Raw genomic sequence first — 17428 nt, forward strand, 5'->3', positions numbered from 1 at the left:
GCCATAGAAACTAATTAAGAGCCAGGTAATCTTGCTAGACTGAAGATAATCAATAAATATTTAGAAAATCTTATATACACTGACTGTGTGAAGGATTAGACAGAAGATCAATATGTTGCCCAGTTAATATTTATCTGTTGTATTGCTCAATGGTCCTCAATAAATTCAAATTACATGTATACAGTTTAATTTTATGTTGGCTAAGTATTTACTACAGAAAACATCAAACTATTTGATTTTAGATGTGCTCAGATTACGCTGATCGATTAATTTTGGGCCCCGAGTCCGTCGAATTTTACATTAAGCTTTTTAGAACCAAATCATAAAAGAATTTATGGGTGCAAAACAGATATCATAAAGCTCAGACAACACAGAGCAATTATTAACAACAGCAGCTAGCTAGGCAATGTACTTGCAACATTCAGAATGTGGATGCATGAATATTTCTATAGTTTAGGTTATGATTGGAAGGAGCCTTAAGAAAATGTTCATGGAAATGGTGCAACTTATTTTGGAATAACCCGAGATTTTTCAATTTAAAAAAAAATATATATATATTTTTTTTCTCTCACTTCTTTTTTCAATCAAAACTAGCTATCGGTACATATGAAATTTAATGACTTAAAATTTTTATAGCTAAAAGATTTGATTGTAGGCGGTTAAAGAACTTAAAAAAACATAAACAGAATTTGTTTCCACAGAATTTTATTTAACAGCAATAAATAGAAATAACAATATAACTGCATTGGCTTCAATTTGACACACTTGGACTTGGAAACTTTATACAGTCAAACAATGGCGATTACTTGTTCTATTTGACATATATCATATTCCAAATCAACAAAACATCACAGAATTCTCAAAACAATTAATTGTTTACAAAAAAATGTACATAGCTATGGACCTCCAGCAAAAACCAGCAATTCTATTTTTAAAAGAACTGCAGTCCTACTGCAACTTCAATGTTTAAAAATAAAGATAAATTTAAGACTCAAGAATATAGAGCCTGTTTTAGTCACTTAAGAAAGATATTTGGAAAAGAATACATTCATCTTCACTAACCAATGGTTTACAATCCACTCTGCTCCTCTTGTGTAGAGATGTGAGTGGTTCATTAATTCTTGGCTAGCGAAGATGCATATGTATAAAGTTACCTAAGTGACCAAAACAAGCTAAGGACTCTCAGACATTAGAATTTTACATGAGGAGAGGGAGGGTACATAACAAATACAGCCACAAGAAGCATCATTTCATCACAGAGAAAGGAGATTCTTGCAGATTAATCTCAGGGTGAGAAGATTGCTAGTAATACTGCACACACATTAACGGTACATTCTTCTTTCAATATAACCATTATTTTATCAAACAAGTAAAATTCAATATTCATTATCTTCACAGGTATTCATCATATATCATACTGGCAAGAACTTAATGATCAAACCTTGATTACATGAACTTTGTTGGTTAAGGAAAAACATGGAGTACACAATACCGGTACTTCCAATAGAAATACAGACAGACAGATAGGCAAAAATTCAACCTACAGTGAACATTTAACATACATCTATATATATAATTTTTAATAGACACTTTAAATAAGACTTAAATAATCATGGCATGACATTCTTGGAATGCTTTTAAAAAAAATAATTTAGTGATTACTGGTACACTTGTACTAATAACCATAAATGAACAATCTGCATTTCGATTCAATTAAAGTACATGTAAATTTTCAAGAACTGGAGATATCCATATTTATAGTACATGTATATTTCACATTACCAGTAATCTGCTTGTACAGAGCAGTTCTCCTAACCCTAAAAAATACAAATGTAATACACAGATTTCTAAGCAAGCAACATTTAAAGAAGAGGAAACAATTGCAATTTAAACCTGTTTTAAATCAACAGGTCTTATTTCTCATCAAATATTACAACAAAACTTCCTAGAAATAACACAAAACCATGAAAACAAAGGTGTAGCACTATTGTAAGAAATGAAAAAACCATCAAAATTGGTCAAAGAATAAAATAAGTTTAAAATAGAGCACATTGTCATGATCATACAAACCATATCAGATATAATTCAATCAGCGTTTAACATGGGACTAGAAACTGTAGAATTAAGCACTGGTTGATACATAATTCAATATATAGCATGTTTGCAATTGATAAAAGGAACATCAGTGGTAATATCAATCAATAAGTTAGTAATGATAATCAATGTTTATGACACTTTGGCAAAGGGATGTCAACATTACTTAAAAAAACTTAAGACTATTCATATAAAATCTCACAACATTGAAAAAACCCCTTTTCTATACTACCTAATACAAGTACCAGTTCATGTATATTCAAACCACTGAAATATTTAATCAAATTTTTAACACCCCCACCCTCTCCTACCAACCATAGCACCACCCCAAAAAACATTACCACCTATAATTATGAAGAATTATCATTGCTATACAGACTCTACAGATAAAACAATGGTGTATGTAAATGTAAATAATATCAGAGATAAAATGCCCCTCTTTTATTGCATTGATCATGTAATGTTTCTTTGAAAGGAATAAAATTTTTCAGGAGAAAAGTCTAACTGTTCAAAAATTTACATTAAATAAATATTAAATAGTCAATTCATCGGTTATATAATACATAGTCTATAAAATCACCGGTCATCTTTTAACAATGTGATTCTTATATTCATAAATCATATATTTTGCCTTTTCTTTAAATAAAAAAAAAAAAAACCGAAAAAATTGACCTCAACATAATTATACTAGTAGTAAATTACAAAAGTGATAATTATTGCAATATTAAATTGACATACACATTATACATGTAGCACCATTATGTGACATCTATTATCTATTAAAAGCTCATAACAAGTACATTTGTACATGTTCTATGGCCACATACATCTATCAATTTGATCGAAACTTTCAGAAATATTGTTTCCCAGTCAAAAAAAAAACAACAACAAAATAAATTGAATCTGTGGAATAAAATATGCAGTAACATTTTTTGGAATCTAGTTGTCCTAATGCCCATGCATATAAAAACATGGAAGCCAATCACCAAAAAGAAGCAGATTTATCTCCCTTGCGTGGTGAAAAATCCTCACTTGAAGCCCGCTTGTGGGATTTCCTTTTAGCATGTCCACTCTGTGCAGCAATGCTTTTGTCTGGAGGGCGCCCACTGTGCTGAACACCGGGGGGTCGGGGACAAGAGACAGTGGGGAGAAAGGTCTCAACAACAGGATACACATACACACAGTGTCCATTTGGACTCCCTTTGTTGGAGGTTGCAGTCTCCAGCGAGGACGATTTTCTGACTGATTTACCATTACAACTGGATACCAATGTCTTGCTGGACTTTAAAGCTTGGTCAGAACTGGGGAGGGCAATAGGACAACTGGCCCTCTTTTGGACCTCTCTATTTGAAGACTGTTTATCTCTCCAAAAGTATGACAACAGTCCCCGAACATTTTTCTCGGGCTTTGAATTGTTGGACGCCTGCTCTTTTGGCTTGTTGCTGGTAAATAACAATCCTGCCTCACTGTGGTTCTCTGTGCTGACAGAGTTCAACCCTTTTGGCAAATTTTGGATTTCTGTGGATTTGGAAAATTGTATTTTGTTCCTTTTTTTCTTCTTTTTTCTTTGAATATCTCTTTGCTACCAACAAAAGAAATCAATGTTTAGACACAATTCATATGTAAACAATATATAAAATTGCCCACTATTTTCAATGAAATTTAAAAACTATTTTGGCTTAAAAGTTGTGCAGACAATCAGCATTTATGAAACCCAATAGTAATTCAAGTTTAGGGCTTGATTAATGACTTTATGAATCACAGAGAAGCTGCAACCTTTAATCAAAATTTAAAGCTTTAAACTTTATCATTAAATTATAAACCAATGTTTGCTCTCCATTATTCACTTTAATTGCACTTTTTGACACTACATGATGAATACTAACTTGATCTGTAGATGACTGACTTATAGAACTTGTGGAACTGGCAACTGAAACTGGGTTAGCTGTTCAAGAAATTGAGGATGCATATGGTAAAACATAAATGCTAAATACATGTATAAACAAATGTTTATTTACTACATGTGTATCATGCTTTGATATTGTAAAAGCACATTAAATGCTGTTAGCATATGTTTATGCAAATAAATAACCAATATTAACAACCATCAGCTGATTATAAACAGCTAAAACATGTGAATTCAACTACTAAGAATATCAATTAGGTATACAGTGTATGTACACAGGTATACATAGGTATACAGTATATGTATATGTATTCATAATCAAATGTTGCAAGGTAAACCATGTAACAATTACAGTATCATTGTAAAATTGTGCATGTGTATAGCCTACATGCATAGCTGTGAAACAAATATATGAATTTTCTATACATAAAAAAAATTCTAATTGACAATTATAATACGCATCCTCGTACCTAATGATGTATCACTGCTGTGCTTCTGTAGACTGGTCCCCACGGTCAGCATTTTGTTCTGTTTGCGGCTGGCCCCCTCTGTGTAGGAATTTCTCCGAGGGGAGTGGGACACATCCATGGTGACCGGCACTCTCTCTATCAGACGTCGGACTTCTGGGGGCATGTCGGTCACAGAAGTTTTACCTCTACGACGACAAAGGAGAAGAACACAGACAAGGACGAAAACTTCGACGGACGTGAAATAAAGCTGTCGGTCAATGACCTGAAAAAACGAAAAGCACATCATTAATAAGATTCTGTCAAACTTGAAATTATTGTTCCCTAGACCTTTTCAAGAGACAGATTAAAATACAAAACTTGCAATGTCTTTTATTTTTCCCCTTGTCTTTTATTTTTCCCCTTCTCAGCATCTCATCTTAAAAACAATATGTCAGTGTGTTTCAGCATTTAATAACTTTTCATGTTAGACTATGGATACATCAAGCGTTTCAACATTACCTGTTTGTTGAGGTTAAACATCTCGTCATGGAGCTTGTACACAAGGTCGGTTAGATTGTCTAGCCGATGCTCCAAGACATTTATCTGCTCCTGTTGGTGATGATCCTAAATCAGAAATGAATACATGTATAAAGATTTTTCTCTCTCTGATTTTTCCTCACTGAAAAGTCAATCTTTTCTCTCAGTGTGCTTTGCAAAATGAAAAGATGTTCATACCCTGCGCTCTGCATCCTTCAAGTCTTTTGTTACATTTTCAAATTTAGCACTTAGGAGCTTTTGCATTTCTTCTGACTGTCTCTTAAACTTTTGTGTCATTTCATCCAGGAACCTACAATGAAAATGATCAGTTAAATGAGTACTGTAAGTAAAGTAATCTACCATCACTTAATGATAATTGAAACTTCTCAAGTACAGTGTACATTTACAAGGACATTATTTTCAAAATTTCAATGAGAAGAGCGTCATAAAAAATTACCTGCTACTTAGAGAGACATTGGTTTCCAGAGCTTTAATTCTGTTGGTCAGTCTCATAATGGCAGTTTCTCTCTTCTGGAGGGGCATGATGGGAACTTTTGCTAGTCTGAGGTTTTTCTGTGGGGTATATTCAATTTCGTCTTCTGAGAGGGCAAAACTGGACTCGGGCTTTGTGTCCGACTGAGTCTCGGGTGTATCTGATACATCTGGAGCTGTCTGAGAATCTCTGGCCCCGCCCACTGTCTGTTCGTCATCCTCTTCATTGATCTGTCCATTCTGTGCAGTATTTTCCACAGAACTCTCCATCTGAACTGAATTACTGGTGCTGATGGAGGCTAAATTAACTTCAGGTAGGTGCATTTTCTGTTCAGTTCTCTACAAAGTTAGAAAAAAACCTTTAAAGTTTCAAGAGCAAGATGTACTGTAAACAAACTTTTATTAGCGATGACTTATTTCATGATTTAACAGAGATAAGCTGGTTTGCGGCGACTACTTTTCCCAATCAAGCCTTATTCACACTTAAAATGTCATTGCATCACACAGAAAAGACATAGTTCACTGCGACAAATATTCGCAATGAAAAGGCTTTCGCGAACCTCGTAAACATTTCTTACATGCAAACAAAAGTGGATTTACAGTATACACTGTATTGACACAAATCTGATAAGCATTGTGAGGAAAATATAATTTTACACTAAATTTAGTTGATAAACCACAGATTTGTTGAAAATTATTTAGGGTGAAAGAATTTGATATGATTTAACTGAATTACATAATTTTACCTGTATGCTACATTATTAATGAAATGATAATTTCAAAAATTACCCTGCGCCAGATTTAGGTAGTAATCTGTCTACGAAATATAGTCAAACATGGTCATAGCAAATAAGCTTATAATGAATTCAGGCTTACAGTTAAGTGATTTTCATTCTGCATGACTTTTTTTTGATAAACTCAATGGATATAATGAAGTACTCTTATAAAAAAGCAAAATAGCCAGTCCATGCCACTTTGTTTTAAGAGTGTTTTACTGTACATTATACTCACACTATCATCTGCAGATGAGGATGCAGCAGGGAGAGAAGTTTCCAGGTCCACGGGGCTGATAGTGAGGGTCTCTGCCTGAGGGAGTTGGGGAGTCTCAGAAATGGAATCTGTGTTCACTTCTATAGCCACACTCGGTTCCAAGACCGGCTGGCTGGACTTGGAATCTACATCTGTGGAAGTTGTAGACTCAACAGCTGGTGGTATCTCTACAGTCTGTGTTTTCTCGACTGGAACAGATGCGGTCACTTTGACTTCAGCAGTCTCTGTTTTGTCCATAGTGTTGAGTGAAGTGGATAGAACAGGGGATGGAGAGGGTTCTTGTTGCTCAGCTTTTGTTTCTTGGGGTTTGACCTTTCCCTCTTGAACAGGGGTATCTGATTCTGCAGGGGGTATCTGTGTCACAGTCGGCATTTGACTGTCTACTGTGGAAGCTGGCGTGGGAACGAAACAAGGTGACTGAGTTTCCCCCTCATCCTCTGCTGAAGTTTTCACTACATCAGAGGTAGGTGTGATAGACACTTTAATATCCTCCTCGGGATTTTTATCCACTTGGTCTGATGGAGCCACTATAGAGGGTTCATGAGATATTGACCTTGACACACAAGTGGAGTGCAAGGTGAACTCTCCTGGCACACAGAACCACTGCGGTCTTAGAGCCATTACATAGCCACACATGGACAGGGTCGAGTTTGGACGCTTCCGGATCTTAAATCTAGATGGCAAAATGCATGACAGAAACATTCTGTAGAGAGTGGTAGGCTTGGTGTAATCGCCACTCTGGATCAAGGACACCAGTGGAGGCTTCACTGGTTCACTTGGTATTTGTTCATGGTCCTCCAGCTTTGTTACTATGGATACTGCAGGGTCCAAGAGATCCGGCTTCATTTCATCAGTAGCAGTGCCTATAAACAAATCAATTGATAAAACTTTTCATCAAGTTCTTTAGAACTGACTTTCTTTAAGAATAGTACAGATATCAAACAATTAATGAGAGTTTATTTTAAGCTTGAAAGTTGTCGTACCTGGAATACCGCATGGTTTTTTTTGATGAGCTGGACAGGAAGTTGGCATCGGGGGCTCTGGTTGGGAGGGGTCCGTCTTTACTGGCCTATCATCACACTTCTCTTTTGGAACACTAATAGTAATACCAAAATGTAAGCAATTAGATTACATGTCTAGAAAAAGAGAAATGAACAATTAATGTTGATTTCACTAAAAACTCTTCTGACACTATCACTGGGTCTTTATTTAGTGTACAAATCTATTGAGACTGATCAAAACATCAAGTAAACTTAGCATTATGACTTGCTTTGGTCTCTGATGGAATCATTTTGTTTTGAGAGTATCCTTACTTTGCAGTAGGTTCGCATGGTTTCATCTTCTCTGAAGAATCTGTCTCTTTTGTGTCTGTGACATTGTTTGAAGTCGCATTCAAAGGCAAGGAAGCTTTTGAGAAAATGAATGAAAATCAATGGTTAATATAAATTTTTATACACACACCTTGAATTGTGCATGAGCCAAAATATCTAAATCACTATGACCTCTTTGACATATTTTTGATCTGAAATTTTATACATACTGTTAAGCTGTAGTTTTTCTTCTTTTTCTTCCACATTCAATACTTTTTTCACTAGCTTCATGACAGTATCTGCAAACCATATTAAATCCCATTCAACATGTTTAATTACATTTTTCATAAAGCTTAAATTTTCAATACATGTTTTTGCCTGGCAAACATTTTACACTTTATGTCATCATAGTATATACTTTAATTATTTTGTTCGTACAGAGTCATAATATTCTACAGGGTTTCTGCACCATTATATTTACCTTTAGCACTGGAAAACAAATTTTTTGGTTGATTGGAATCTGTTCCTTCTGTATTTTCAGAGGCTAAAATTAGAATGCAAAGGTATGATCATTGAGTTGTCTCCCTTATGACAGCCATCAACAGTCTGTGGTAAAGCTTTTTTGTCTATATGAAAAACTTACTTCTGTCACAAAATCAAATTTTCAAACCTATTAAATGTTTTTTTCAAATAAAATGCACACCAATACTCCAATACAATTCTTAGGCATTAAATGTTATATGTTAAATGTTACATAGGAGTGAGGGGGTGGGTGGGGGTGGGTGGGGGTGGGGGGGATTTCCCAAAATCCCATAAAACCCCATGCTTACCTTCCATGTTATCCCCGCTCTGTTCCCCCTCCAGATCATCATCCTCTCCATCCAACTCCACTGGTATACCGTACACTCTACAGTCAACAAAAGAGACACACAATGACAATGCTGTTGTAATGAAACATAATTCAGCAACTCAATGGGCAAATGAACAAAGAAGTAAACAAAAGTACCAGTCTGTCATCTCATTTATACAGATATGTCACATCTACCTGTTAAGAGGACATTGCATGCACTAGCCAGTATTCTCAATTCATTGATTTGCAAATTTGAATCTTGAATGTTGGAAAGCGTGGTAAGTGGATAATGCACGTACTATACAGTTTAAATACAGATTTGTACAGACCTTAACATCATGAATAAAGCAGCCCTACCTGAACATGGTGAGTGGGCAGTAGTGCTCCTCTCCGTAGTGAGTCAGCAGCTCCACCTTCATGTACTTCACAAAGTAATTGTGCTCCCTCTTGATCGGGAACTTGTCCAACCCCCGGCTCTCCGTCAACTCAAACACCCCCAGGGAGTGGTACTCTTTGGCCGGGTACCTGTGGTGTTAAAATATCATGCATTCAAAAGACGGGCTTATAAACATGCAAACAATGATCAAATTGGTATCTTGCTTTAAAACAAAAACACTGATTTTATTACCAGTAAAGTGTCAATTTGGGTCCAAATAGCTGAAAAACAGAAGTTTTATAGGACCCTACAGTATTTTCAGGAACTCTGAGCTAAATCTTTATAGAATTCTTGTACATATAGATTACTGGTATATCATTCAGTTACAAGCATTCAACTTCTGCCTACCTGTCACTGACATTAACACTGAAGTTGTGTGGTTGGGAGGAAAAAAGCTCATAGCTTCCGGCTTCAATCTCATTGACATAAATCGGTTCACACAGCTCAATCACAAACCTGAAACCAAAGATAGAATTCTTTACAACCAGTTAACAAAATTAACATTTTCAATCATTGGATAGTAAAAAGTTTCAGCAACATCTGAATCGTTGCAGAGAAAAATGTTTGTATATTGTCCACTATTAAATTGATTACACTTGCTGCAATTTTCATTTACGGATTCTATAAATAAAGTGAATCCACTGACCATTTTTTGCTGGCCGTACATGGGTTAATCATATAATCGTCTCTGTTGCTGGTTAGAATTCTGTTCACATTTTCAGCCTCTGGGTTACTGGCCAGAATCTTTGCCCCACATTCTTTAGAGGCATAGTTCACCTTTTTTCCATTTTGTTTCTTTGGGGTGGAAACTCCTTGTTCCAAATTTTCAGCTGAAAAGAAAAAAGGTACATTGTAAACACAAATTAAAGTCTCCTGGCAAAAAGAATGTATGAATTATAATGTAAAGGTAAATCTAAGTCTCCAATAGGTTTACTTCATACATGATATAATTAAGAAAAAGATTATTTATATTGAAATTTATATTGTGGTTAAAGTAGATTTAGCACATTTACTTTATATTTCATCACTCTCTCATTTTCTACATGCTTGCTACACTTCCAGTAAAACATTTACAGTTGATAACCTCTCTTTCAGATTTTATATTTTAGTACCAAATGATTATCAAAATATAAAATCACACAAAAACAATGGACATTGAGTGAAAAGAAGTAGTTTAGGAAATGCAACATGGTGTACCTTTCTGTTTATTTTTCTCTTCTTCTGCTAAAGCCTTTTGGCGCCACTCCGAAAAAGTTTCAATGCCTTTTCCTTCCTAAACATGCAGGAAATTATAAATATAACCTTTTTCAAAATCCTTTATTTTAAATATGCAACAAGTAACAAGCATAACTGTTTTTCTGAAACTGTTCTCCCTCTTGTAGAGAATTAATAAAATATAACATCATTACATATACCCTTGAGAAAGCTTCTATTGTTTTTTAATGAAAGGCTATGAATGCAAATTCTCTTCACCTCATTGACCTCAGGTTCAGGGGTCGTAGTTAGCACCTCGGTGTGGGATGAGGATCCATCGGGTTGCACAGGACGACTCTGCTCTGCCTCTGTCCCTGGCTCCAAGCTCCCCTCACCCTCTGCCATAAATGTCTCTGCTTTAACCTCTGACCCTTTCTCATCTTTGTTTTCTGAGTCGATGTGAGTACTGTATTAAAAAGAAATGGATGACATGAAATACTTTTGAAGATTTTGACAATGATCAAGAACCTATATGAACTTGTTTTTTTTATTTAAAAAAAAAAAATTCCTATCATACATGGATCTCTATCTTAGCAAATATGATATGAGTTCACATAACATATTTGTATACCCTGAAAATATTTTCCTAATGCCAAATGTACTGTAAAATGTGCAACATCAAGATGATCTAATTACATACGTGTCCTTGCTCTGCTCCTCCTGTGATGAATCAACCTTCCTCAATACTTGCGAACCTTTGCCACTCTGTCCAGAATTTGTGTCATCAGAGGATTGAGTTTTTATTGAGATTTCTGAACCTTCATTAGTTTCTGTTTGAGCTCTGCATGGATGAAAAAAGAACTTAAAAAAACAAGTTTATTGTACCTGATTACATCTATACATGTACTTTTATTTTCATTTCATTGATTTTTTTTTTAATTAAAAGATAAAATGATACATGTGTTTTAAATATCAAATTATTCTCTGAGTTGAAATTTAAAATTTGAATTCAAAGCAATTGAATATTTTAACTTTTTTTCATTATAATTCATAATGAATCAAAACTCACTCTTCTTGAGTCTGTTTCTCTATTTTGGGCTCATTGTCAGGGGTCAAGGACACTTCTTTCTGAGCATTACTCTACAACATAACAATTTTAAGGATGCAAATCAAAGGATATCTGATAATAAAGCTACATCTGTTTAAATACATGTCATTTCATGCAAACACATATGCATACACATATTATGTGAAAATCCTGTCAAATTCTTTAAAACTTATTGAACCTAGGACCTTGACCTTGTACCGGTAATCTCATATTATTAAATTAAATGTATTGCCCTTAATTCATGCAATTTCGGGAGTTAGAGACCCACAATGAAGATGGAACTCAAATCTTGACACACTGTTTAATGGAAGTGGAAAATGATATATAACTTAGAATCAAGGTTATAGTCATCTAGTCACTACTTAATTCACCATAAAAACACTGAAAGCTAAACTTTATGAATAATTAACCTTTATGAACTGTAGACTACATTTAAAATTAATGTCTCATAAAAAGGAATATGCATGTATAATAACTAAATCTGTTTTCTTTTACATAATTATGTTATGAAATTTTTCAACTTCATGTAAAGAACTGAACACAATTAAACAACAATCAAGAACTTGAAACAGTATACTCTGTTGTAACATAATAAACTAAAAAATGTAGACAAATCCACATAAAACGAACATAATTTAATATTTTTAAAACACACCCATTACCAATAACAGCTGTGCGAAGGACCTTGAATTCAATTATGCTTTCATTTTTACATTAATGTAACTCTTGCATGTCCTGGCTTTAATGACATGAATTTTCGTTTTATATACTTTTATGATACAGCCAACTCTATGTGACACATAAACCAAGCAGCCATCCGATTATTTGTTCACGAGCAAACTTTGTCTGAACCCATAGACATGCATATCTTATTGATTTTCCTGCAGCATAAGATAATTTGTTAAGAGTGTAAAAAGAAGCCTGCAAATCTTAACAGACCTGCCAGACTTATGCATGTGCAGTAAATAGACTAAATACTAAACAAGCACACTTTATAATTTCTCCTCCCTGTCTGGCTGTCTGACAAATGCATTCGACCTTTATTATGACAGACCTTCACACAAAGTCAAGTCCACATCTGTTACTAAGCAACAGGTGGTTGCTCTCAATTTTCATTTCATTATGAAATTGATCAATTTCTGGCTGGTTTCTGCTCACAATGATTTACCTGGATGTGGATTTTTACCTGTTCGGGGCTTGCTGATTCTTTCTGATCATTTTCTTCTCTTTTCTGTTCACCTGACTTATCATCTACTGTTTCCCTGGGCTGAAATATAAAGGACAGATATAGAAATTGCATGCGTGTATTCAACTGGCATATGATAAATGTGGGGGAAATAGTGTCAGGTGTACTGTGTTTTCTCAGAATAAATACATATACATGTACATCAATCATGTTTGAAACCAACATATTGGATTAAAGAGAGATATATAGAAGGCATTGTAATTTATATGCTTTTTCATGTAGAATCTCTCTCTCTCTCTCTCTCTCTCTTAATTTCTCAAATCATTCTTGACAAAGCTCTGACAAACACTACACAAACAGACACTGATAAACCAAGGATAAAACAAGAAGTTCAAATGAACAAGAGTTCTGTTTTCCTTCTTTTATCAAGGAACAAATATCTAAGAGGTCAAGGGAAGTATTACATAACATTTTGTTTCCTTAACATAACTGGCATCCTCTGATTCATGTGTTGTCATCTTACAGATTGTTTTTGTTTGGATTTTCAACTACTGTTAGCACTTAATGTTTCATCCAAAATATGCAGCTTAAAACATGTCTACTCGGCCCCCCCTTCTCAACCTCATCCCCCCCCCCCAAAAAAAAACCCCAGACAACTACTGTTGCACAAAGAAAAATAATATATGAATTTGTGAATGATAAAAGTCCCAAACCAGCACATTTATCCTTGAACTGTCACTAGCATCACTTCTGCCCTTCACCTTTTACATGACCAAATATGAAGTCTTTCTCTTAGAGTTACGATGTTATGGTAAAAAAATGTTACATAACTGATAGACCAAAAACACCATGTAGGGTGTTATCAAATAATTAAAGCACTGAATCTATATCCTAGAATATGCAACTATTCAGTTGTGTTGAAAACATGCTTCTTGCCTTGACACCTATCCCTAAGTTAACCAAAAAAATCAATTCATTCTGATTTTCTCTACCAGGTACATAAAGCTTACATTTTTATTTTCCTTTTTGTGGAACTTTTCATCAGATTAAAAATCTATACATTGAGTGGTAAAATATAAGCTAGATTTAATGCATCACTGAAAGATGCATAAATTGACAGCAATTCGTTGTATAGGTACTACTGAACCTTGAAACCTTGTCCCAATGATCCAGACATATGAATGAATGCGCTGTGTAAGTAATACAGTAAGTGATACCTGTTATCACAATCATTAAGATTAGGCTGCATGGTTTGATGCTCTGATTTTTTTTGTACTTGTACTCCACCTGTGAACAGTTAGATTATCCAACGTAATTATCCTCTAATTTTTATGTTACAAAGTTTCTAAAGGAGTTCCATTGATTTTATCTGAATGCTGAACTTTTGAACCACAGAGTGCAACTGGGTTTTTTTTTGTATGTAAGATTTGGTCCAGTTTTTTTTTTTAAATGCTTCATCTGCTTAGGAGCAGTAGATAATCCATTGTCCTAGATGTCTAAAGAAGGTATCCGGCCTCACCTGTGTAAAAATATATATCCTGATTGGACTAAAAATAGGAGTGCACCAGGACATGTATGTCTAAGGTCCCCTAAAACTGATAACCTATAATTCACAATACAGTAGGTGGGAAATTCATATCCTTGTACATGTGAACATTCAAGAAAGATTATATCAATGGATTGCAGAGAGAAGTGCCATACGTTGAAATGTCATAAAATATACAAAAAATTAAAAGCAAATTGTGCAAACCCCAAGCCTAGAGGGAGACAAATGAAGCCTCAGAAGGTGATAGTTTTTAGTAAAAATGTGTTAGTAGATCAGTCACACTGTAGACTTTCACTCCTTCATTCATAAGAAGCATTAGTGGATTTATCCAGCTGTGTGTGTGTTTGCTGACCTGCTGTGAGTGGGCCTCATCCAGTGATGTGTCCCCCACTGTGGGGTTTCCAGCTTCACCCTCATCGCCTTTCTCATTCAGTGCAATCTGGTCCCCACAGGAAAATCTGTCAACAAATCAGAAACTGTATCAATTACTGGTACTTCAGAGTACATTTTTTTTTACAGTGAATCTTGCTTTGGTAAATGAAAGAGGGATTGGCTGTCTCCTAGCTAATCCCATTTTCAACTGAGAGCATAGCCTCTTATATCATAGCATAGCCTTATAATAATGAACATTTAATGTTCACTCTACCAGTTCATATACCTCTCAAAAGAATAAACTACAGTGTCTGATTTTTTCCCACATGTACATCTCTTTTACCCATGTGAAAAAAAATTAAGAGACAGTGAATTCATACTAATTTATATTTCATCTGGTTTTCTATCAACATGTACAAAATAAATAAAGATTTACACATTTTTGTGTTTAATTCACCAATTGACCAAATAAATGGGATCCTTGAAAAATCTAGCATTAATTGGAATGTAAACGTATCTATTCCTATTTCCAAATACTTCAGTACATTTAAATGTGTACAGATTTTTCATTGATAGCTTTTTTAGACCATCCCACAAACAGGATTTAAACTCCTTTCTATTGACCGATAATTCTTGACCTAAATATTTGTCCTCAGCCATTCAGGTAAATGGAATCAATCGTGGACTGTTGAAAGAAAAGCCACAACAGTTGTACTCTGTTTTCATTTCCAAATTCTTTGATGTTTCAATATTTAGAGAGAAAAATTGAAAGTTTAAATAGATGCCACCAGATCAAAAGGAGAATATCTATAAAGGTACCTACATGTGTAGCCATCTTAAAACATAAAATATCTTAAACTTTATGTATCTACTACACACGGGTACATACATACATGTATATGATATGTAGATCTATTGTTTATTGTTAGTTATCATACAGGTGAACAGATTGCAGTAAATAATAGAAATATCAAACTTTGCTTTGTTGAATTATAAATAAAAAAAGAAGATAAACGATCATCTTGCTCAATTTTAGGTCATGAACGGCCTGCAAAATATGCAGATAATGCTGCTGGCAAATGATGATGACTATAGACATACGCAATACGCAGTGCAGAATAGTTCAGAAATGTCCTATCATATGGGTACTTTTCCTCTCTATCTACACTTTGGACTTTAGATCATAGAAATATAACAACAGTGTCAAATAACTAGGATGAGATTGCAATTTATCACAAAGGAGTGCTTATTGTTTTGAAATTCTTTTCAACAAATTCTCATTTATTCACAGCAACATTAAAAAATCGGAACTACATTTTCCCATTTAAAAACAATCTACAAAGAATGATAGCATATTGTACACATAATAATTGCAATCTACACCTGTCAGCATTAAAGTAAGGATCTAAAAATCTGTGTGACATTTTTTGTCTTTTACATTTTCTAATTCCAAGTCCTGAATTTTTATTTCTCAGATTAGAGCTGTGACAAATGTTTCATGAACATTTTTTGATCATTTAGGAAATTGTTCTTTTGATTGTATGATGCATGTATGTATAGTTATTAATATACAAATGATAACCTACATGTATAGTATTGTAAGTAATACTGTATGAAAGCGTATTATTAAACTCCTAGAAATACAATGACAATTGCATATTGGGTGAAGACCAGTAGTCCAAGATTTTTACATTGACAATGATTTACATCAAAATGATAAATAATGTTGTATACATTTCATGAAGATAGTGGCATATACTGTATCCCTCTGGGTTTTGGTTTTCTTTTTAGGTTTTAAATATCATCTTTCACTTCCCCCCCCCCAAAAAAAAACTCAGTTACAAATATAGATTAAGATACTATCCTCATATTTGTCATTCAAAAAATACCCAAATCTTCTATGCTTTAATTAATATAATGTCTTCTGCCGCTATCAATAGACCCCTTAACAGTAACTGCGGTACTGCTCTTTTGCAGGACAAATTGAAATAGTTTGGTGAAATATAACGTAATGTCAATTGTTTCATTTACTTTATTTATTTATCTACCTCTTAAAACTTCTGCAAAGTACCAGTAAATAAATTTGCCCTGCAAGAAAGCAGTACTGCAGTTTACGTGAAAGGGTCTATTGATTAAAATATCCCAAGTAATTAAAATGAGGTTATACTTATTCAATAAATTTTTTAAATTTCAGTTATATGTTGTTTTAGTCTTTTCCTATTATCAGTTTCATCATTTCTATAAGATGAGATCTTTAGGCTTTTTCATGCTTAGTATATATCTTTTTCAGTAAGATCATGAATGAAATGCAACATTACACACTGATGCTGATGATAATCATGGTTAAGGTGACATCAGCTTTGAGATTACCAGTATCACAATGGTACGTGCAAATACGTTAAAAGCTTCTATAAAAAATCAATGGGGTAGAAGTGACATGTGGGCCAACATTGATCCCATGTCATCACCATCACTGATCACTGACCAGCATCAAATACATTGATTGACACTGTTACAATTATCAATTTCTCTGAATTGTCAATCAGTGCAATAGAAAATAACCATTTCTGTGAAAATCATTAATTTCTTTCCTGTTGTTCCAAACTATTCTCATGAAAAATCTGTACTATGAGGTTATTTCTCAGCAAAACATGCAGCAAACTTTTTTTGAATGGCTCGTCATGTTTTGTGACAGAACAATAAATCGGAAGGCAGTGAGACAAATAAAATCTTACCGTATCAATAAGTTCAACAAAAGCAAACAAAAAACTCTGTCTGACTTCAACATATTCGGTCACAATTGAAAATACATCTCTTTTTGAATTTTGTAACATAAAGTCTGACCGACTTCCTTCGTCAATGTTGACTATGTAAATTGGATAGCCCAACTTCCGGCGA

The 17428-nt window shown here is 34.2% G+C and overlaps 1 protein-coding gene across 1 annotated transcript; it reads right to left on the bottom strand.

The window, feature by feature from the left end:
* Positions 1–687: 687 nt before the first annotated feature.
* LOC105338666 (SUN domain-containing ossification factor) lies at positions 688–17424 on the bottom strand. The gene is made up of 22 exons (XM_011443885.4): positions 17266–17424; positions 14511–14616; positions 12613–12693; positions 11388–11458; positions 11019–11159; positions 10598–10784; positions 10322–10397; positions 9771–9954; positions 9473–9580; positions 9046–9213; positions 8669–8745; positions 8320–8382; positions 8069–8137; positions 7842–7935; positions 7512–7624; positions 6490–7391; positions 5444–5817; positions 5185–5296; positions 4969–5073; positions 4471–4732; positions 3981–4039; positions 688–3676 (listed from the first exon to the last, which is right to left on the bottom strand). The coding sequence occupies exons 1-22, from the start codon at positions 17316–17318 to the stop codon at positions 3077–3079; spliced, it is 4005 nt and encodes a 1334-aa protein (XP_011442187.3). The 5' UTR covers positions 17319–17424; the 3' UTR covers positions 688–3076.
* Positions 17425–17428: the final 4 nt, after the last annotated feature.

The sequence above is a fragment of the Magallana gigas genome, chromosome 2 (genome assembly GCF_963853765.1).
Source record: "Magallana gigas chromosome 2, xbMagGiga1.1, whole genome shotgun sequence".
NCBI lineage: Eukaryota > Metazoa > Mollusca > Bivalvia > Ostreida > Ostreidae > Magallana > Magallana gigas.